The 22,706-nt window shown below is 45.8% G+C and overlaps 1 protein-coding gene across 1 annotated transcript in view; it reads right to left on the reverse strand.

The window, feature by feature from the left end:
* The window catches only part of LOC135235574 (sortilin-related receptor-like), a 59,085-nt gene extending 38,072 nt beyond the window's left edge, over positions 1-21,013 (reverse strand). The window contains exons 1-4 of the mRNA XM_064301156.1: positions 20,483-21,013; positions 2,643-2,759; positions 1,986-2,114; positions 380-541 (exon numbers count right to left, since the gene is read on the reverse strand). Of these exons, the coding sequence (XP_064157226.1) occupies positions 380-541; positions 1,986-2,114; positions 2,643-2,759; positions 20,483-20,863 (789 nt within the window). The 5' untranslated portion in view covers positions 20,864-21,013. The remainder of the gene's footprint in view (positions 1-379; positions 542-1,985; positions 2,115-2,642; positions 2,760-20,482) is intronic.
* Between the last annotated feature and the right edge of the window lie 1,693 nt (positions 21,014-22,706).

Genomic DNA, 22,706 nt, shown 5'->3' on the forward strand with positions numbered 1-22,706 from the left:
CTTATGAATCATATCAAATCTGTTACAATTATAGATGGTAAACTGTTAGACCAAAAAGATTCCAAAGCGTGAAACAACGGACAAGCTGCTGGTGTGGGAAGTAGAAGCTTTCCTCTGGGTGAGAAAATACTGTGTTCATGAAAATGGACAAAACTAACAAATACGTTCACAACAAATCCGAACAGCACTTTTCAAGTAGCCAAATGTGAGCCCAAACCCTGGATTAGCATAGCAGCTCTGCGCATTGGGATGAGAGCTGACTGGAGGACGGACTCAGTGGGGAGACATTCCCGTTCATTGGCGAACACGCTGAGATAATGAGAGGCCTATTCACTGGAGTAGGAGCTGTGCGCGCTGCTGACTCTTCAGGGCGACGTACCTGCTTATTGGGGTGCGAGCTGTCGTATCCCAGCAACAGACTGGGCCTCGTGCTGTGAAGCAGTAGGTCCGTAGGCTTGAAAGGGGGAGAGAAGCCCTGGACGGTCTTGCAGAAATCGAAGGTGTTCCACAGGTAGCTGTTGGTGGTGTCTGCAAAGAGGTACTGTGGGGAACAGAAGACAGGGAGGGATTACCAGGGAATGCAGTCGTAGTGGAAAAGAACTAAAAGCAGAGCGGGGGTTTCAGATTTATAAAAACTTCAGGTTCTCTGCAACGAGTGTATTACAGTCCTTAATCAGAAATGCAGCTTTTGTTCAATGTGGCTAAATGAGGACTGGTTTTGTAATCAAGACACAGTAAGTGTGTCATAAGAACAGAGAAGATGGACCTTTGGGCGTACCTCTGTCTAATCAACACAATGCACTTTCGATGTAAATTTTAGGACTATTAAGGAGAACACAATGCTGACAATAACACATCCAAATTGCCACGTCCACCAACACAAAAACTTGCCAATCCACAGAGACATTTACTAAAACCCCTAAATCACGATACAAAAACGAAGCGTTGCAACAACCGGAATGTGAGCCATTTAGTTATAATCCCAACTCTACCTTTCCTCAGATCCTTTGATCAGCCACATTCACATAATCACCTCTCCCCTGTACCTACCGCCCTCACCCGAGCCCTCAGCTCTGGAGCGGCCTGCAGGCGCGGGGTGGTCAGAAGCAGGCTGAGGAGCAGGAGCGCGGGCCAGCCCCTCGTGTGAGGGCCCGGACAGCACCGCGAGATGCCAAAGCCACAGCGGAGATCAACAGCAATGGCTGCCAGATGTGGGCTCAGCCACCAATCAGAAGGCACCGTTCCCCGCCAGGCCCGGTCAACATGCGTAACAAAACGGAGCCCTGGGGCGTGGCCAGTCAGATGAGAAAAAAACGCCCTCTTTTCACAACCGCAAAATAAACTGTGCAGGAATGTTTCCATGGTGAGTATGACATTTTCACACCTGCGAAACAAATAGATACATTGAGCATATATTTTGTCTTCTTTTGTTTTACTACAATTAAAAATGAATAGTGTCACATTAAATCCCTTTATGCCATCATGGTAGAAACACACAAGCAAATCAATTTCCAGTTACAGCTTCTCTCAGTTGTGCTATCTTAGATGTCAGTCACATCACAGCAGGATTCCACATAACTGATAACAGCACTGAAATACAGTATTATGCAAAAGATATTAGGCACTGCACCAGCTTCTCACAGCAAGAAGGTCCTGGGTTTGAATCAAGGCCTGAGTATTTTTGCGCGCTGTTTGTATGTTCTCCCCATGCCCACGTAGGGTTTCCTCCGGGTACTCCGGTTTCCTCCCACAGTCCAAAGACATGCAGGTAGGCTATTGGGAGACTCTAAACTGCCCATAGGTATGAGCATGTGAGTGAATGGTGTGTGTGCCCTGCGATATTTTGGTGACCTGTCCAGGGTGCATTCCTGCCTCTCGCCCAATGCATGCTGGGATAGATTCCAGCACTTCTTGCGGCCCTGCCCGGGATAAGCAAGTATAGATAATGGATGGATGAATGGCCTGCCCTGTATTCAGATACCCACCCTCTTGTTGTCAGCAGGGCTGTGGTAGAATTGGGCGATAACCTGCTTCGCTCCCTTCTTTTTGCTGGACAGCTGGAACTTGTCGGAGATGGGCGTGAAACTGGTGCCGTAGTCATAGGAGACGTAGACCTGCCATGGGACGGACACGTGGGACAGCAGGGGTGAGACACTCCACAAGTGTCCCCACTTCACCGTCAACCAATAATGCACTCAGTGATGCTTCAATGGGTCTCTAATGTACACAGAAACATCTTCTGCACCATTTAATGCTGCCTGGCTGGAGATATGAACACATTAATCAAAAACCCTTCACCAAACATACATTACACGGCCAAAATCATCCAAAATGATGGGCATTAATATAGAGTTGGTCCAACCTCGGCAGCTATAATCACCTCCACTCTTCTGGGAAGGCTTTATATTACAGTAGATCTTGGAGCATTGCTGCAGGGATCTTGCTCCCTTTCAGCCAGAAGAGCATTAGTGATGTCGGGCACTAATTGGGCGATTAGGGCTGGCTTGTAGTTGTGTGACTGTGCCACATCTTTGAACAATTTGACCATGCAGGACACAATTTGGAGTAATTTTCGGCTGGTGTAAGTGTCTTGGGTTAGTGTTTTGTATGTTGTATGTGTTGGGTTTGGGTTACATACTCACCGAGCTGGTCTTGGGCCCAGTGGCCCCTGCACTGTCCCTGGCCAGTGCAACAATCACGTTACTCTTCTCTCCAGCCCAGTGCACGACCATCTGGTTGTGTGAGTCGTTCAGGTTCGCCTGCAATGACAATGTTAGGCAGTGTTAATTTTCGACAGTGTAACTGTTAGCATATATAACAGGAAGAAAGTAGTCATTTCTTTGATAATAAAGATACACCAGACAAACATTAAAAAAAAACACTCAACACTGAGAAAGAATAAATGTAACAAATCACATTTTGTCTTCTAAAAGGGTACCAAAATTCCAAGAAATTAAAAATGGAAAATTTTCCATGGAAAATTCATGGGAATATTTGGGAATGTAGGCTTTAATAGGCTTTTTGTGTTGATTGCTTATTCCATCACTGCTTCACCATCAATTGAAATATACATAGCCAACTCTTCAAGTCAAATAAAAACAGGCTTTAAAAGTTATTTCAGGTTAGAGCTTTGAATTTCATTAAGTAAATTGAAATTATGAAACACCGCGTGAACTTTTTAATATTCTTTCACACTTTCATATCCTTTCACGTTTGTCATGGGTAAATGCACTGCACTGTAAATTGTAGACTGAAATGTGCCCGAAATAAAGCTAAATTTAAATTCTGCTGTCAGTGAAACTGTTATGTACCTCTCGTCAGGGTATCACCAAAGAGGCCAGGTTCAATTAGAGGCAGCTGATGTTGTTTGCAAACTGGCATTCATTGATAATTACTAAATAATTACTAATGTACGACACAGAACAGCTTAACTCAATATCATCACACCAAAAAATCCACATCAGTACACATCTACAATATCATAAATAGACTCTCATGTTATTATTACATGTATCCCGTCCACGAGAGCACTCATCCTTGAGCTGAAGAGTGTCTGTAGATAGATAGACAGCTGGAAGCTTTCCCAGCATGCAAGTGTTGAAATGATGATCTGTACACTGATGCTCTCTCACTGCTACAGGGTACCAAACTGCTCGTCTGAGCTGTCAGAACACATGACACGTTTGTTCATGGAACACAGTGAGTAAAAACCATCGAAGCATTAACACAAAAAGATCCTGAATTGTTTCCACATTAGAAATGGCCCTCCGTTAGAAAGTTTAAAGGCGGACCTGATCTAAAGCGAGCACAGACATTGTAGCATTCGATCCGGTGGAGAACCGGATTTGTCTCGGCCACGCCTCCCGGTGGAGAGAGCACACGCACCTGGGTTGTGTGTGAGAGCAAGTTCTTTTTGGGAGTTGCCGTTTGTGAAAGCACTGAGGACGGTGAAGAAAGCTGGTAACTGAAAAGTTGGCCAGCTGAGACCAGCGGCGAGCGGATTTTACTTTCTATTGTCTTCGTTATATTCGTTCTTTGCTTTAGTTTATTGTTTTCGCCCGGAACCCAAGAGAGGGAAGTGTGAAGTTTTTTTTTTTTTCGTGTTGGCGTGGGTGTGCTCTCTCTCCATGCGGCAAACGACACCCAGAACAGCCGCAACTATGTCCCAGGTGTGTCACACATGCTGCGTTTGAATGTGTTTGCAGGATTTAAAATAAATAAATAAATAAATATATATATAACCCCCTTCCGTCGTTTGCAACCTTAATCGTAACTGGGTTGTGAGAGCACAGGCCAGCTGCACAGTGAGCTGCGCACAGATAACACAGGAGAGGAGCGGGCTGCGATCTCCACACGCCCCAGGAGGCCTGCGGCTCGCCTCCTGCCGACGCGCTCTCCTCACCGCGTGCCACAGTCGCGCCCGGTCTGCCCTCTTTAACGACGCCGTTTTCAGCCTTTCTCCGAAAAACCAGCGGCAGTTAATCTCGCGATTACAGCTGCACGCAAATCTAATAAAACCGCCACTCACAAAGCCGCTGCTGGGGAGCTCGCAGTTAAGCGGTGTTTATATGGGCCCTGTTATTAATGGGCTCCTCATTCATCCCTACAGGGCAGACCTGGCATTCCCACTGTCTCGAGCGTGTATGCGCGCGTGTGTGTTCATGCGGGCGTGTGCATGTGCGCGGGTGTGTTAATGCGTGTGTGTGTATGTGCGCGTGCTCTCTGATTATGTGCGAGTGAGCGAGTGAACAGGCGGCTGAGTGGAGGTCTGGCTCGGGGCCTGTGGCCGCGTGCTGCACAGCGTGCTTTAATGGCATTTACAGCCTCCGCGCAGTGGGCCGCGCACACAGGGGGAACACTGAGGCTAACGGGGAGTGACACAGCTTAGCTGCAGAGCCAAAGCGGCGCACAGCTCCGCGTCCAGCGGGCAAGAGCGCGGCACGTTTCCACTATGTGTGCTCCTCTGTGCCCCCTGTGCTGTTCCACACAGCTGTGCGCTCCTCTACTCTCCTGTGCTGTTCCACACAGCTGTGCGCTCCTCTGTGCCCCCTGTGCTGTTCCACACAGCTGTGCGTTCCTCTACTCTCCTCTCTGCTCTGTTCTGTTCCACACAGCTGTGCTCTCCTCTTGCTCCCTGTGCAGTTCTGCACAGCTGTACACTCCCCTGTGCTGTCCAGGTTTATCTTTTATTCATGATCCTACAGGAAGCGACAGAGCTTTTTTTTTCATCCTTCTCTCTCAGCTCCTCGCTTCGGCTCCCCATCTTCATAAGCTGACCGTGAGACAAAGCCGATTCGACACCGTGGTCTGAGAGGCACCGATGAACAAACAAGCCCCCTCTTCGCCCCAGTGGTGCCAGTACAGCTTTCAAACACCCCTCCGTGCCCACTGTCAAACTGTAAATCCAGGGGGTCTTGATCAAGTCTTATTAGCGAATTCATTCATCTGCGCACACAAAGGCCTGGTTTCCTTCCCTGGGCTTTTGAGAAAAACAGAACTTTGACATGCTTTGTAAGATCCAAAGGAAGAGAGGGAAGAGAGAGAGCGACAATCACGTCTCTTCGCTTTCACACTCAGCCTCTCTTTCCACAGGCAGGGGCCTTTGTGCCAATCTAAAAACCCTTTCCTGTATTACGGGAAGGTAAACAAAGGTACAGCATGTCCCCGAGCGTGAAGACGACCTTACAGGGACACGTTTCACAAAGCAGGCTGACACTGACGCTTCTCCACTGAAGAGCTGTGTCCCCGGCAGGGCACCGAACGGCAGCCCGACACGCTGTAAGAATAAAGCATCCTGGGTGCACATCGGCTGCAGGAGCAAAACAGCAAAATGCATTACTGACCAATGTCACCTGGCCTCCTTACACTGGCTGCCTGTTGTTTGTTTTTTTTTTGCCCCCCCCCCCCCCCAGCCAAATGGCCAAAGCTAAGCGAGGATGGGCTTGGTTAGTACTTGGATGGCAGACCTCCTAGGAAAACAAAGTTGCTGCGGGAAGTGGTGTTGGTGGGCCAGCTGGGGGCAATCTTCACTCTGGTCAAATCCCCCAGTGCAGTGAAGGGGACAATGTACTGTCTTTCAGATGAGACATAAAACCGAGGTCCTGACTCACTGTGGTCATTAAAGACCCCATGACACTCTTCGAAAAGAGCAGGGGGTTCCCCGGTGTCCTGGCTAAATTCCAAACTGGCTCTCTCTCGACCTGCCACCTAATCACCCCCTGATTCAAGTGGGAAAAAAAATTGCTCTCTCCCTCTCCACCTTAGTTGACGTGTGAAAAGTGTTCTGGCACAAAATGGCTGTCGTGCATCACCTAGGTGGACGAGGTGAGATCCCTCTCATCACTGGAAAGCACTTTAAGCGTCTGGAAAAGAGCTATATAAATGCAATGGTTCATCTCCCTACTCAAAAGATGTGGGAACATCCACTACTGGGATACTGGCCTTTGTAAATAATGTAGTGTTCCATGAACTAAATCACATGATGACAACACAAATACATTAATACACAAGCTTCTGTGTGGTCAACACATTCTCATTGAAATAAAGCAAAACAAGCAAAACTACTTCTCTCCTATTTTTACAGGGGGTTTCCCCTCTCTCTGTCTGTGCGTGCGTGTGTGTGTGTTTGCGTGTGTGTGTGTTCATTTGCGTATGCGTGTGCATGTACGTGCATGAGTGTGTGCATGTGTGTGTTTAGTGTGGTAGAAGATGTACGGGACCTCCTTGTTGGCAGGTAATGGCATTAGCTCTGCTGAAGGCTGTAATTTTGCTCACAGTCGGTACCAGAGCACTGAAATCCTGTTACATAGATCCATCAATTTAGGTCCCCACTGCTGAGAAATTTGATCTTTCAGAAAGAACAGGACCATATCCAGCTCTGCCACATCACTACAGTTACAAATCAACCATGTAATTAAATTCCAGAGAACCCCATCCAGGTTTTAATGTGCTGTAGGAGTGGGTACCGTCAGAAACAGAGCTGCTGTCTGGTTCAGGCTCAATTTACTCTGCAGGGAGATGTGCACAAACACACACAACTACACATGGAGCCAGACACGTGCACCCACACACAAACACACACACAGACACACACACACCAGCATTACTGCATTTTGCTCTGCCTAGACAGCTGATTTCATATCCAGACACCCCCCCCCTCCCCCCCTTCTGTCAGTAAAGCCTTAAATGTTTTTACCCAGCATTCCACCAGCTGATGTTCTCAGCCAGCCACAGGAAGCGCAGCAGCACAGGAGCGCAGCAGTGGCCTGGGCCGCCCCAGTCAAAGAAAGGGGTCTCTGTGCTCAATCCAGGTGCCTTTCCAGGTCCCATTACTAACTCTGAGGTTACATAATCCAGCGCCTCTCTCCTGTACATTCTCTCCTGGCCTTCCCATGAAGACCGATTACAGCTTATCATACGGACCTTCAGGAAGAATGCCAAACAGCTTCAATATGTTCAGTTTCGGACATTACATTTTTTTTGCGTTAACCAGAAACTAAAACACAAAAAAATTATTTTTTTTATTTTTACAAAGGCAAATTGGCCTTAGTTCAAACACAGCTCAATGTAAACGCCATGTCATGGGGCATGTATGCAAATTTTGAGGGAATTTATGGAAGGCTATGTAGCTGAACTCAGCTATCCTGATGACCTGGCAGCAGCTGGGTATTACAAATATGTGCTTTAACAGCTACAACAGCTTAGTGTTAAGTACAAGTTAGACACTTGATGACGTAGCTGTCTCGCTAGCATTAACCTCACAATGTTGTATCCTGCGTTACTGGCTGGAAGCGAGTCTGGACAATTACAAAGCATTTCTGTAGGACCTGTTATTCCATGATCTCAAATCTTTTTGTTTTTTTGTTTTTTTACAAAGAAGAGGTTAAACTACTGAATTTCCGCCAATGTGCAGCAACTTTTTTCAACTAGAACGCTCACCACACGTCAGCTGAGGTGGAGAGCGAGGGATTCATTAAACCAATTAATCTGGCGAATAATTCCATAGGCAGGACAGTAAAGCCACGTCGCAAAGTCTTCCAGGCTAGCGAGTGCTCAGCTTGCTTTGGGTCTGACTGCTAAGGGAGTTCCAATGCGACACTGATTTACAGGTCAAAGGGTGTTGCAGAATTGCACACTTTTACAGATAGACTGTGTGCATCTGATCACCATTCCAGACTGGTAAACCGGCACAGCGCAGATCAGTGACTCACAGACTGATACTGATGTTCACAGCAGTGACATTGGCACTCTATCTACTCTGTTTATAAAGGGAGCAGCCACTGCCCGGGCCCTTTGAACTGGTATCAGAGCAGTAAGTACTTCCTGTGGGCCCAAGGGAAAAGGAGGTCATCCTGACCGTCGCTGAAGTGCTTTACTGCAAGTAGTCCCAGCAAGCTGCTGCAGCACTCGCAGTTTTATGCTGCATTCCTCACCACCAAAGTATTCATGCAGGCTCTGATAGCATCTGACTAGCTAGAGAAGATTCCGCGTCCAGTCACCCCATAACCAACTTCTACTCATTTTGATTTTGCTTTCTTTCCCTTCAGCTTAGCTACCGCTCTTTCTCTGGTGTGGTCTACAGAACAGCCTATGAAAGATTGCATGACAGCAAGAGCAGAAAGGACAGCTGAGCTTCTCTCCTTCAGTTCATGCACAGTCTGTAGTTTCGTTATCAGACCTATAGCCACCACAGAAATTATAAACAGAATTTACTGGCACAGTTCAGAATTTTTTCAAATAGAAATTGCTCAATAACGAGAACAAACAGCTGAACGGCTTCAAACAGTTGAACAGTTCCCTCGCCAACCCCCCCACCCCCACCCCCCCAAAGCCTTCTTATGTCCTACTTCAGGAGATAATACAGTAATGATAAAATAAATCCACCATATTCCCCACAATGTACTGTAGGATCAAAACTGGCTTTTATGCTTTCTGTGAAAATTTGGTGCAGTCACTGACTCACAGCACACACATGCACACACACACGCATACTCACAGATAGACAGCCACACAGACACAGATTCACACAGTCGCAGATACACACACACACACACACACACACACGCACACACAAACACACTTTATGGCTTCCAATGCAATGGCTTCATCTCTTCACCAAGCAGCCTGGAAATGCATGTCGCCCAGAACCCTCTACACACAAGAAGGGCAATAAAAGATTATTCAGACAAACAGAAAGAAGCTCTCAGTGTCTGAAGACCCAGACTGACCGACCGGGCCCAATCTCCCGCTCGCCCTCACTGCGGCTACAGGTAACAGGGTAGCCAGCCATTAGCCAAAACAAGGGTTCACCACAGCACGCTGGCGGAGAGCATCGGGACGGGACGGAGCGCGAGCCCGCGGACGGGGCGAGAGAGGGGAAGGCGGACACAAAAACCCAGCCGCCAGCCGCACTGCAGCGGCCCGACTGGCTGCCCCGACCCAGCCCGCCGCCTGAGGCTTTTTACAGGCCCATAAATAACCCAGCACACTGCGGGCTCTGTGAGCACAGGCTTAATGTTTAATGCTGGCCGCACGGCCCAGGCGGGCGTGTGTTTAACGCACAGCACAACGGGCCCGCTCAGCGCACCGCATCTTCAGCCACGCACTTCTTTCTTTTTGCATTAATCTACCGTTTTGGTTTTTCAATTACCTGTGTGTCACAGAGAGAGAGCTTGCGCAGCCTGCATGTGAAAACCGTGAGGCTGTAAAACCTGAAGCGCCAGTATGAGAAACGCTGTTTTTTTAATGAGCGAGAAATGAATAATGAATTTTAACTTAAAAATCCCATCAACCAGCCAGACCAAGGACACGTGGGCAGCGTGGAGCGGGACCGCCTCACCAGTAATTTACCTCTCGGTTGCACCCACCCCCCCGCCCCCACCATTAACGCGGCAGATCAGCTTTCCGAGCCGCTAATGTACCTGGGGTACGGTGTCACGGCAGCGTGCTCACCGCGCAGATAACCCAGCAGAGCGAGCGCCGCGCCGCCGCGGTCTGTTCTCCGAGGGGGCAGACAGCGAATCGGGGTTAATGTTTACGGCCCCTCTCCTCGCGTCCCCGGCTCCCAGCGCATCACTATTCAGCAGCGGGGGCGGGGGGGCGGGGGGGGGGACGGCGCGGGTCACGTGGCCCGCTGCGGCAAGCGCGTCACCTCGTCGGCAGCGCGCCGGGCCGATGACATCATCCCTGCAGAGCTGGCACACGCAGCGAGGGGTACGGCTCTTATCTCTGTCCTGGACAATTACGCCAAATTATTTTATTAACAAATTACAGTAGAGCCGTCCTATCACAGACAGGCTTTACTGCCATCTTTATTACATTATGACTGAAGGACTGGCTAATGAACAGACATAACAACATTTACTCGTTGTATAATTATTTGAATATACAGTATATCATTAACCTCTTTATACATACACTATTTGGAGGAACAGAGAGGACTTGTATCCCAGAGACCCCTGTGACAGTACATTTGTAAACCGTTGTTCTTGTCAGATCTGGTTCTCCTCAGACATTTATTGCCTCAGGTTGGCAGAGTGTTGCAGTTAGCCGATTCAGGCCAGGGGGTTGTACTTGTGCTTCGGACGAGCAGATTGACGGTAAGCAAGCAGACTGTTTAGGCACCCCAGGAAGAGATGGATCACTACTAAAGAGTCCCACTGCCTGCTAATGTATTACAAGGGGCAGGGCACAGGCAGACGTGTAAGTGACAGTCAGTGCACAACTAGTGTGTATAATTGTACATGGCAGTACTCCCTGCTGAAACTGGAAAGGAGAAGGCACAGCTAGGCAGGTGGGTGTGGCTGCTCCAAGTGCTCTGGAAAATTCACTGAGCGTAGCTTTACACCATACAGGCAAGCAGGACTGCAGCCTCATTCACTGGCTGTGGAGCCCCAATAACAGCAGTGTGTAATCCTCACACTGTAGAGCTCTGATAGCCTCTGCTGCCTCCTTTAATCCAAACTCTTTTCAGCCCTCAACAGCAAAAACTAGGCTGTTTTACTCACAAAATGTAGGTAATATACACTCAAGGGTATGCCTTAACGGGATGAAGAGATTAAAACTTTGCAAAGCTGCAGCTGTTTGCATACCCTCTCCAAAAAGGGGACAGCATTCAAGCACTGACAATCACACACAATCAACAAACACAATGAATACGGTTTCCATCGCATTAATATGCTCTATAAAAATGTTATGTGAAACGAACATTGTTAAAGTCTGACGCGATTGGCGTCCGCCTCCCCAAAAACTCCAGTGCTTCTTGCATGACCCACAAATCCCATCTCTGCTGTAACGGTCCCCATGACAACCGAGTCAGGTAGGTGACAGTCATTCGCCACAATATCACATTAAAGCATCTTGTGTGTATACGAGTGTGTGTGTGTGTGTGTGTGTGTGTGTGTGTGTGTGTGTATGTGTGTGTGTGTGTGGTGTGTGTGGTGTGTGTGTGTGTGTGTGTGTGTGCATATGTGTGTGTGTGTGTGTGTGTGTATGTGTGTGTGTGTGTGCATGTGTGTGTGTGTGTGTGTGCGTGCGTGCGTGCGTGCGTGCGTGCGTGTGTGTGTGTGTGTGTGTGTGTGCATGTGTGTGTGTGTGTGTGTGTGTGCGTGCGTGCGTGTGTGCATGTGTGTGTGTGTGCATGCATGCTCCAGCTCTACTGAGCAGACCACAGTGTGCTCAGAGCTGCGCTCTCCTGTGCAGGTGATTTACCGCGTCCTTCGCGCGGCCTTGGTCGCGGTCGGCTCACATTCAGCTCACGTACTCCTCAGTCCCAGCGCCTTTTGGGAGCTACCGTCGCCACGACAGCGCGGATCACCTTCAGCCTTCCGCAAACAGGCAGCTCGGTTTGTAATTACAAAATGTCCCACAACATCTTTTCGGTTATGGGACCTTGTATTGTACATGACAAAACAAGCAAACATTGTTTATTTTCCTCCTAATTTATTCTCCTAATACATTCAGCCACTTGGGGCTGCCGGTTTCAGCGGACCGTGTTTCCCACAGGGCAGTGCTGAAGGGGGTCTCCCTCCTCTGCACTGATGCGTCGGTCTGGCTTACCTGCCTGATACGGACAGGAAACGGGCAAGTACGACATTTTGTGGCAACCAGCACCACGCCAACATGACTGTGGAGAGACATTCTCCTGGAACGAAGCCTGTTGGTATTCCGTACGTTTACCACATTAACCAGATAATCCATCTCCACTGAGCCTTATCAAAGCACTGATTAGTATTCTGAGGAGAACCGCAATTCAGATAATTAGTGCCACAAACTCCAATGTCGAATCCCTGAAAAACACACACGCGTACACAAAGAAACACGCATGCATGCACACGCGCACACTCACGACATACACAAACACACATACACACACACACAAAGACACAAACACACGCATACACACAAATACATAAACACAAATACAAACAAAAGCACACACACACACACACACACACAGCACAAACAAGACAACACAACACACACACAGAGCAGATCTACAGATAAATTGTTGGTGTGAACAATCTCACAGTTTATTCCCAGCCTGCAGCTCACAGTCTGTTGGCTGAGGGGGTGGGTGGGTGGGTGGGTGGGGGGTGGGGGGTTGAGATCACACCCACTGTTTGTTTTCCGTAAAAAAAACCCTTGCGCAATGAGAGCTGGCGGAAACCCAGACACCCAGTTCTGCTCACGTTGCCTCTAACACCCCACCCCGCTCCACTACACTGACTCACAGCCCTCTTACTGGAACTCCAAAGGCCTTCCCAGAACCCCCTGTTGTTTCTGTCATTAGCTTTTTTCCGTCGTCTTGCTCTGTCCCCACTCCTCTCCCTGCATTTCCTCCTCCTGCAAAATGAAGGGTCAGGTCTGCGCAAATTAATCAGCGGCTGACCTTGGCTAACCATTCTGAATGAGCAAATCAGAGTAAGAACTCTGGTTATAAACGAGCACCTGTTAAAGACCCACAGAGGCTGCGCTGTGCTCCTGCTTACGTCTCCCAATGCTGAAAATGTTAGGCCTTCAAATCAGGTAAGCAGAGCTTCATCACACAACCAGACTAATAATAATTTGTAACCTGAGGGGGGAAATACACAGTGCAAGTATTTCACATAGCCTAAATAATGAATTATGCATTTTCCACTACAGTGCAAACGAGGATGGCCGAACTTTGGTGATACGTCTAAATATATTGTCAATTACCTGGAAACCTGCAGTAACATCCTCATTTGAAATTCAGAATGCTGACACATCCCAGGCAATCATAACAAAGGAATTAGCCCTGTTATGAAAAACATTCCAACAAAAACTCCAGGTAACCAGTTAATATGCTTTGTTTAAACAATGACCTGGGTTTGCATGTGGTGTTCAATGTGTCTGAAGGGATGTAGTGCCTTCTGGGGGCTCTGGTATATGGGGGCCAAAAGCCAGTGTATGTTTTACAGAGTGTCTTCCACTGGCCACACATCACAGATATAGGCTACTGTATGGACCCATAATTATTTGATTTTTTTAACCTGAAAACAGTATTGCCTATATGTAGCCCTATAGCTACACAACAGGGCAGACCCAGTTTAGTTACCTTTATTATCTGCTGTTATATCATCTTTTCCAAGTCTCATGTCTCACCAAAGAGAGAGACATCATTTTCACAGGTGCCCATTTACCAATACAGCAGTAACAACTGTTCCCATTATCAGCACAATAAAGAGGCAGCTTTAGCTCACAGCACTATTATTATAGCTATGGCCAGCAGGACAAAAAAAACAAACATTTATCTTACAGCTTCCTTCAAAATGTTTCTGTAACAAAGAAAGGATGAAAAATAATACACATCCATATTGAAGTAAGGGGACAAGTTAACCTCCACAACAAAGAAGATTTCCAGGACCAGTGACAGAGCAAGAACATCACAGGTGAAACTCAAATGTTAATTGCCATGGATACGCCGTTGCCACAACTTGGATCAGGTGCAGCAGAACATGGCCGAGGACAGGAAGGCACAGACAGCTAATGCGAAGTCCACGCGTTCAAATTTCATCCGACAAGAACAGCAACAACAGCAAAAACATCAAAATGGTCCCCAACTGTGCTACATTTTTATCATACCATGTTTACATCAAGTGAAAATAGGCTACTTGGAAAATACATGGTTTAGGAAAATTCTGTACAAGGTTAAAATTTTACTGAATTCCCAAAAGAAAAATAAGTGCGAGTAGAAGTATTAATTGAGACTGATCCAAAATTATCAAGCAGGCCCTCAAACAGTGGGAACAGAGCCAACAGTCAGACAGGGATCAGGGGAAGGCTGGTTCTGAATTAAAAACAGCCAATACCAGCCTCCAAGAGACTCAAAGAAACATATGGCCCCAGCCCAGCTGAATAATTATACTTCTTTATACTACTCTTCTTCACATTATCAGGTGTGTGTGTGTGAGTAGAGATCACATTTAAACAGGGAAGCATACCCAACAACCAGAGTTGAACCAGTTTTCATAAGATAAGAAAGACCACACCAGATACAACCTGCAGCAAAAGGACACATTTTGGTAAGAGTCACAGAGCCAGAAAAACATCGAGAACTTTCCACACTGTCAAGACAGCTCCTAAAAGGCTGCTACTCGGGAGCTACAGAAGAAGTGACACAAAGGCCCATTCAGCTTTCAAACACTTCATTTACAACTGCCACATGCTGAGGGGACAGAGGCAAAACCCTTTTCATGCGTGCTTTTAAGTTACAGTGGAGCAAGATTTACATTCAGTGATTTATTTGGCATACGGTCTTAACCAGGGCAAGCTGACAAGTTTGGCCAGTTATGTGCGCACTAACACCAGAGATAAATAGTGGCTGAGGGAAGTTCTGGCCACAAAGCTCCCCTGGCTTCAGTAAGTGATGTATAACCGATGCTCTTACATGCCCTGCCTCCATCCATATAATCTGCTTTGCATCATTTGCTAATAAACACATTTTAAACGAAGTAGAAATTGGTCGTATGTGCACCCAACACAGCACTGGAGCGTGGGAAAAGACTTGTCAGGGCTAAACAGAGCTAAACTGCATGGTGTAGAGCTAACTGTCTAACAGGTTATTACAGTGTGTAGAGTACGGCTAAAAGGCTGGCTAACAGCCTACTATGAGCTGTGGTGTGGGACTACATTGCATGGTGTAGGGCTAACCGGCTAACAGGTTATTACGGTGTGTGGAGAAAGGCTAAAAGCCTAACAGTCTAATAGGAGCTGTGGTGTGGGACTGCATTGCATGGTGTAGGGCTAAAAGCTGGGTCGCTGGTACTGCCGGAGGCATTTCTCCAGTTTCCAACCAAGTGCTCTCTATGAGTGAGAGAAATCCCATCTGCTCTGACGGAGACTACAGGCTCTGTTCTGTGCAGACACTCTTAAGAGATCCCTATCAGGCCCTGGCAGAGACCAGACTGTCTGTTTAACAGCAGCTGGACTCCCAGTTTCTTACAGCTAACAGGGGCTGGACATTAGCTTTCTTGCTCTATTTGAGACTTAAGCAGTATATTTCATTATGAGAAAATGCTGAACCCATAATAATTCTATTAAATTAGTTCAGATGAGTAGAGTTCTCATAGCGGAGTCTAATTAAAGGAAATGAAGAGCGAAGACAATGTTCAGTTTTAATTATATGGAACAGCTCTGTAAGGGGTGTTCATGGTTCCTGCTTTATACTTCACATCTGGAACCAGTATCAGTACAAAACAGGGCCCACTCAGTCCACAGTGGGAATCAGTGGTCCAAGACATAAATACACAAACATTAGCATGCTCCTGAAGAATACAAAGAAATTAAAATTTCAGATAATTACGAGATCTAGGAAACAATTTGGTTGATTGACTTAATGTATTACAAATTCAGTTTTTCCTGAATTCCACACAATTCATGTGGACTGTCTCTAAACGCTGTGTGGTATTCTGTATTCCTCCTCAGCAGTTCTGCCTAAATAGACTTTTTTTTCTTTTTTTCGGAAACACGGGTGTAGTGTAGAAAGCATTTGCTCTAGAAACATTTCCTGAGGTAACTACAGTGTACAGTTACAAAAATTAGATGATGAATTTAAATTTATGTAAAATACACAGACACTGCGGCATTCAGAATATTGAGGGTGGGGGTGAGGAGACTCGGTGCATGTGAAGTCAGCCAGGAATCCGTCCGCAGATTTTGGCATCTGCTCTTTCTTTCACAAGCAGACTGAACTGGTCGAACTGGTTAAATATTAATACAGTCCTGGTTTTATCCAGTGCAAAATTAAATGCTAAATCACCAGTGAGAACAAGGCCGGTTAAACAGCACTTTCACTTAACTGTCTACATTGCCCTTTTTGTTTTACGTTGATTTCCTTGGATTATCATCATACAACAAACAGGTCAGCATACTGTAGGAAGCTCTAACTTCAAAAAAATGACAGAGCCTGGCCATGTTGCAGAAGGGCCTGGGTAATGTTCTCCCTGAAAACAACATTTGTTGACTGCCAAACAGCCTGTGACCGATGGCTCTGAGGTAAATATTATTTTTTCATACCGATTAGGCTACTGCAAACCTTGGGGTTGCTGTGGAGATCACCCAGCAAGGTCATCCAGGAGAGCACACTGCATAGCACAGTACAATCCACAGTAAGTCCTGCAGAGGCCATCTTAGGCACAAATGAGTGCCTAAACCAGGGGGTGGCAACCCTGGTCCTGGAGGACCGGTGGCATTTCTGGTTTTCGTTCCATCTGAGCTTGATCACAAGAGTTTCACGAATGATTAAAAGTCTGAGCCAGAAAATTCTGAATGGGGAAGTGGAGTGCCTCCAAACATGGTCTCCTGTATTCATTAAACCTGCCGAATTAAAATGAATCCTGTTATGTAGTTAAAAGTTTGGACCTAGCACAAACCAGGAACATCTCTAGCCAGTGTTGCCTACCCCTGATCTAAACATCCCTGCCTGACAGGCATAATCACTACAATATTCTTTTTGCCACAAGACCTTTTGATAACCTTGTTAGTCTTCCATACACTAATTTTCTCTGCTATTAAAACAACAAATTCTAAGCATTTCCTGATGCAAAGGTACATGGGGACAATCTGCAAGTCATCATCTAGGATTTAAGCCCAAAACCAACCAGTCACACAGAATCTGTCCATTGATTTTTGCTCCTTAGCATATATTAATCATTGTTGTTGTGAATTTGTCAAATGTATATATACTACCACAAAAGGCAGTCATGTCAGCTCATTAGTAAAAATTACAAAAAATGTACTTCTGCTAGATTAAATATTGACTGGAGGAATACGGAGAGCATTTTGCTCTCCATTCCAGTGTAAGTGGTGAACCTGGCTAGTGGCTAATATACACAGCTTTAATGCAATGGTGAAGTCTAAAGCCGGGACAAAAGCCTTACCATGCCAGTGTCAACCTGCCCAGGGTCCTGCACAACATTGTATAATTGGCCACAGTGATGACAGCAAAGGGAGGGTTTCAGTCTGGAGGGCATTTCCCATGTATTCTGTGTGAATGGGCCCAGCAGTCTGTCTCTATCAGGACAGAAGCTGCTTCAGCTCAGCTGCTGGACTTAAGAATGATGAAGACACAGTGGCTAGCCGGCTAGCTGCACACATTTCTAAAGATGCATGTGCTTGTGTGCAGCCCTGCCATGCTGGCTAAAGACACTGCAGTGATAGACTGGCCTACAGATGCGATTTGGCTCCAACAAAGGGGGAGATGACACCACCCATTATGATCTGTTCAACGGCCCAAGGACGCTTTATTTTTTGGGATAAGTTTCTCCTTTTCCAGGTACATCACTGCTGCTGCCACAATATAAAAGCATAAACAAAACCCCTTGAAATTAGTTTCAAAATGCAAGAGCTTTCGAACCTCAATGCTATTTCAGGGTGCGCACGCACACACACGCACACACACACTAGCACCCCTTCTTTCATTGGTTGCCAATAACCATGCCTATAAACAGGACACACCATGCGAGTGTTTCTCAATGTCACCTCGTCAGGTGGAAGATGCTGAATTTTTTCATGTGCAACCCAAACATGCTAAGCACAGTCTTTAGCCCTAACATCACACAGTTTCTTTAAATCGGTATGGTTTAGGCACACTGATAGACTAAACTCCATCCATAGCTTCTCTTAAATCCCTTCTAAAAGATAACCTGAGGCACAACACCCCGTAGGCAAACCGAGGGAGATTTAGAGATCAATGTCTGATAGCTGGAATGTGTGGATTATATTTGACTTGGCCACAAAGAGCTTTGAAACCCATTGCGCCGGGGTCTACATAATCCTGCACTGAAACAAGCAGAGGGAACCAGGAGATGGTCAGCTGACTCACAAAAAAGGGAGAGAAAGAAATGTCTAAATTCCAAGAAAGAGTCAAAGGAAAGGAGAAGTAGTGAGTAACAACAAAAAACGCAGTAAGTGCAGGAAATGCGAGTGTCCGTGCAGTGCTACACAATGACAAGGGTCACATTCAGCCTCAATACGAGGCATTGTAGTGCAATGGCTAAGGAGTTGGGCTTGTAACCCAAAGATCACAAGTTCGAATCCCAGGTAGGACACTGCCGTTGTACCTAACCTACATTGCTTCAGTATATATATATATATATATATATATATAGTCGCTCTGGATTCCAAATGTAATGTAACCCTCTGTATCCCATGCTTATAGATGCCACATCTGCTCATTCTTCAGGCGTGCACTTGACCTGCGCATTCAAAGCATCAGAGTGTGGTTCAGCTAGAACAGCCAGACCCAAGCACCCAACTGATCAGTGTCTCTGAGGCAAACCTGCCACCTCCCATTCACATCTCATTCCCTTGATGATTGTACAGTCAAATATATGCCATTCTGCAAGGGCTGCCAGTCGCAATGGAAACTGGAACAAACCTTCAGCATGAGATTGCAGCTTTAGCAGAAAGTACCCCTGGACACCATCCACTGGTTCATTGTTTTACATGAAAGCTACACGTCCACACAAGCCTGTGTCTCTAACTGATAAGGTGCTCAAATGCTCGAATTACTTCCTCCGTACGTACATACAGTGCACGTCCCACTACAAAACACTACCTCAAATAGGAAATGCAGCCAGAGCATACCCGGCTAAATTATGACCACTGTTTATACACAACTGTAACCACACACATCACTACCCCATTAACCATTTATTCACTAAAATAAAAAAGATCAGATTTGGAACCTGAGCCCTTACCATGTGAGACATAAACTGCACGAGCGTTCATAAATTCTCGTTTTCCTTTGTAGGTTACTGGTACTTAAACATAGTGAACTGAGCACGGTTCGGGATACATTCTTAATATAATATGACGCAGATGTGTAATAATTTCGGAAGGAACAAAAGCTCTTAAAAAGAAATGGCTCGGCGTGATCAGCTCTTTTATGATGAATATAGTGTCGCAAATAATGTCAAAAACCCAACCTACGTGCGTGCAAACAGAATCATTTCTCGAACAGACCGTGTATACTGCGGTTCGTGCCATAGGTAGGAACAAATAACGCAACACAGAAAGCCTATTATTGTATCTTTGTTGTGCAACTCGATTCCCCAAAGGCGTGTTGAGTGGTTTTAACGATACGTTTCAAGTTCAAAAACTGTTCGGTAATGATCAAGGTAGCCTGATCAAGTCAATGATTTGATTTTGTTTTTTCTGTGTACACATAGTTCACTGGCTTGATCAAATATGCCACTCGGAATTAAACGCAGGAATGAACTTGACTGGAGGTGAACTCCAAAATGTTACCCAGATCATCTTAGCAGAGCACAGAGCAGCAACAAAATGTCAATGTCCTTATGTAAAGTGATGCGCTTCTGCAGTTGCGTAAAGGCATATTATTTACCAATCTTGCAATTAATCTTAAATTCGTTACATTGTAATAGGTTCCTTACACTGCATATCGTGGCGACAATTAAGTTGGTGGTCAGTAGTAATTATCATTGGGCTACTAAGAAAGCAACTGAGCCAATATGATTAATTTATTGTTGATATATGGTTTTGCGAGCCTACTCAGTTGGCTAACAAATATTAAGTTTCCGTTTCTCATAGCTCTACCGTGTGCTATTAGTAAACAAATCAAGACACTGTTTATAAACGCTAGACCGACACATTTGGATTGTATAACTTGCATAACAAGTACAGTCCAGCAGCTAAATAACGGCAGCCAGCTGCACTTTATCGCAACATTGTTGTACCATTCGATGACAGTTTCAGTGTTTTTCCAGAGAAATGCTGCTAACATGCTAGCTGTTTTAGTGAGTAGCATATGTTGTCATATTTAGCCAATTGTTGCCCAAATAGTTGCGGGTGAAAAGCTGAGTTTCGACTGCTTTCTGAGTGAATCTTAAAACTGTGCGTTTTAGCAGCATCAGTGGTTGAATAGGGACTGCTTTCCAGATGTTCTCCTTTTCCTTCCCAGAAATTCCACGCAGTGACTAATAAAGCGACCGTGGCTTACCTTCCCGTACACCTTCGGCAGGGGCGACTCTGCAGCGCTCCTGCGACTGCGATGCTGATGCGCAGCCGAAGCCGTTCTGCCTCCACTCTCTCCGCGCAGCGTTTGTGTGATTGCCTCGCCGTTCGCCCCAAGCTGAATTTCGTTAGCGCTTACCCACGAAAACCCCCTGTCTTGCGGCAGCATAAAACGCTCGTTCTGGTGAACCCGAAGCGTGGAGGAAGAAGACTCAGGCACCACGCTTATTAAAAGATATACTGTAAACCGAAGAGGAGACAGCATCTTGAATGACCGCCGCGTCGCCATGTTTGTACGCTTCTCCGGTGTGTCTAGAAGAGCGCCCTCGCGTGTAGTTGCTGTGTGGCTCTGATCATCCCCCAGCATCAATCCGCCGAGGTGTAATTAATTTACGTCGGCGATATACATTTGTTTTTTTACGTTAGCATGCACTGTACGTTGGTGTTATTATTTCTGAACGTCCGCTTCTCGATCAAAAAGACCAACGGTCGGTATCTATAGCATCCATGTCAGTGACAGCAGTGAGTGCATGTGGTGTTATGGAACGCAATGACTTGGGAACAAAGAAAACACAGCTCAATATAATCCAATCCAACAATGACGATTACAGAGCAGGAAAATTTTCAACCTATATGACAGGAGACATGTATACATAAATAGGCATATGATTAAAACGAGTGAACCCATACAGGCACACTGCAGTGATGCACATACAGCCCTGCATTACATTTTACAAAAATGTATTTAGTTGCTAAATGTGTTTATATGATATAAACAAATAGGCATACACACAGCCAGCACTCCACAAACTGCATTGGCCATGCCATATCCATCACTGCTGATATGAGCCCCCAAAAAACAGAATGCTTTTACTTTGTGTGCACCATCTTTTAACACTCAATTTGTATTAATTGAGAATTCCATAACATACTTTTAAAAAACGTCAACATGCAATATTTATAATTTTGAAATATTTGGTCTTGGTCTTTATGGCATCTCAGTCGCTGGAGAAGCAGATTGATCTCGGTTGGGCCTGGTGGAGATAGCACAGCTAGGTTAACTAATCAGCCCAAGTGTTTAAAGGTTTGCTGCTCTCCACAATTCGGGGTCAAGCCCGGGAGCTTTATTTAGGCTTTGTTTGTGTGTTTGTCAGAGCACAAAATGAAAGTAAACCACCGCTGAAAAGCAGGAGGCGCTGGTCAACTGAAAAGTATGCCAGCTATGAGCGGTTAACTGAAATGTTGCTGCTCAGTTTTGCTTTCTTTTGTTTTGTTATGTTAGTTTGTTGTTTTAGTTCATTGTTTTCACCCGGAACTCGTGAGGGGGAAGGGTGAAGATTTTAGTTTATTTGATTTCGTGTTGGTATGGGTGCCTCTCTTTCTCCATGTGGCAACCGGCATCCACTCCCAGATCTCCCACATCTCCCTCCCGGGGGTGTCACACCAGCGTGTGACGGTATTATTATTATTATTATTAGAAGTAGTAGTAGTAGTTTAATTGAATATCATTCCATTTAAATGGGATTGTGGAAGTAGTACTAATCCTCATGTTAATTCAGTGTGAGATTGGTTTGGGTTCAAATGGGATTTGGTTGGGTCTGTCTGGACCTGCAGTATTCCATTGCATTTCATTTTCAAAAGTGTAGCTGGTCATATATATAATTCATAAAGTGGCCAGATATTTTTCTTTGTTCGTTTAAAGGGTGGAATCTAAAATGACCACCGACTGGTAAAGACTGGCAGATTATGCCCAACAGCATTCACCTGTACCTCTCACACATCTCATGTGCACATACTGCACTGGATCAAGGTTCCCAGCCAGAGACAAACAGGCAACTGAATAATTAATAAACCACTCAAGGTTTCAGTTGAGCTTTCTCTGCAGCTTGTGAATAACATCCAGTGTACCTCTGACCGAAGTCAATTGAGGGGACTTTTCACAGTCCTGGGCATCAATGATTGGAGAGTAACATTTCATGAGTGCAGTTTAAAAGTGAACTGTCAATCATTGACTCGTCTGAACCAATCATAAGGTTTTCACTCTCCACAGCAAAACAAAATGGTTGGTTTCATCATTGAAACATTGATCTCTGGCCAATTTTCTTTTGGGTTTCTTGGAGTGTTTTTAGTGACAGAGTAAAATAATTTGAGTAAATATTGGATAAGTGCAGGATAGATTGTAAATTTAAAGTAAAATAAATCAAATGCAG

Source organism: Anguilla rostrata, chromosome 12 (genome assembly GCF_018555375.3).
Source record: "Anguilla rostrata isolate EN2019 chromosome 12, ASM1855537v3, whole genome shotgun sequence".
Taxonomy (NCBI): domain Eukaryota; kingdom Metazoa; phylum Chordata; class Actinopteri; order Anguilliformes; family Anguillidae; genus Anguilla; species Anguilla rostrata.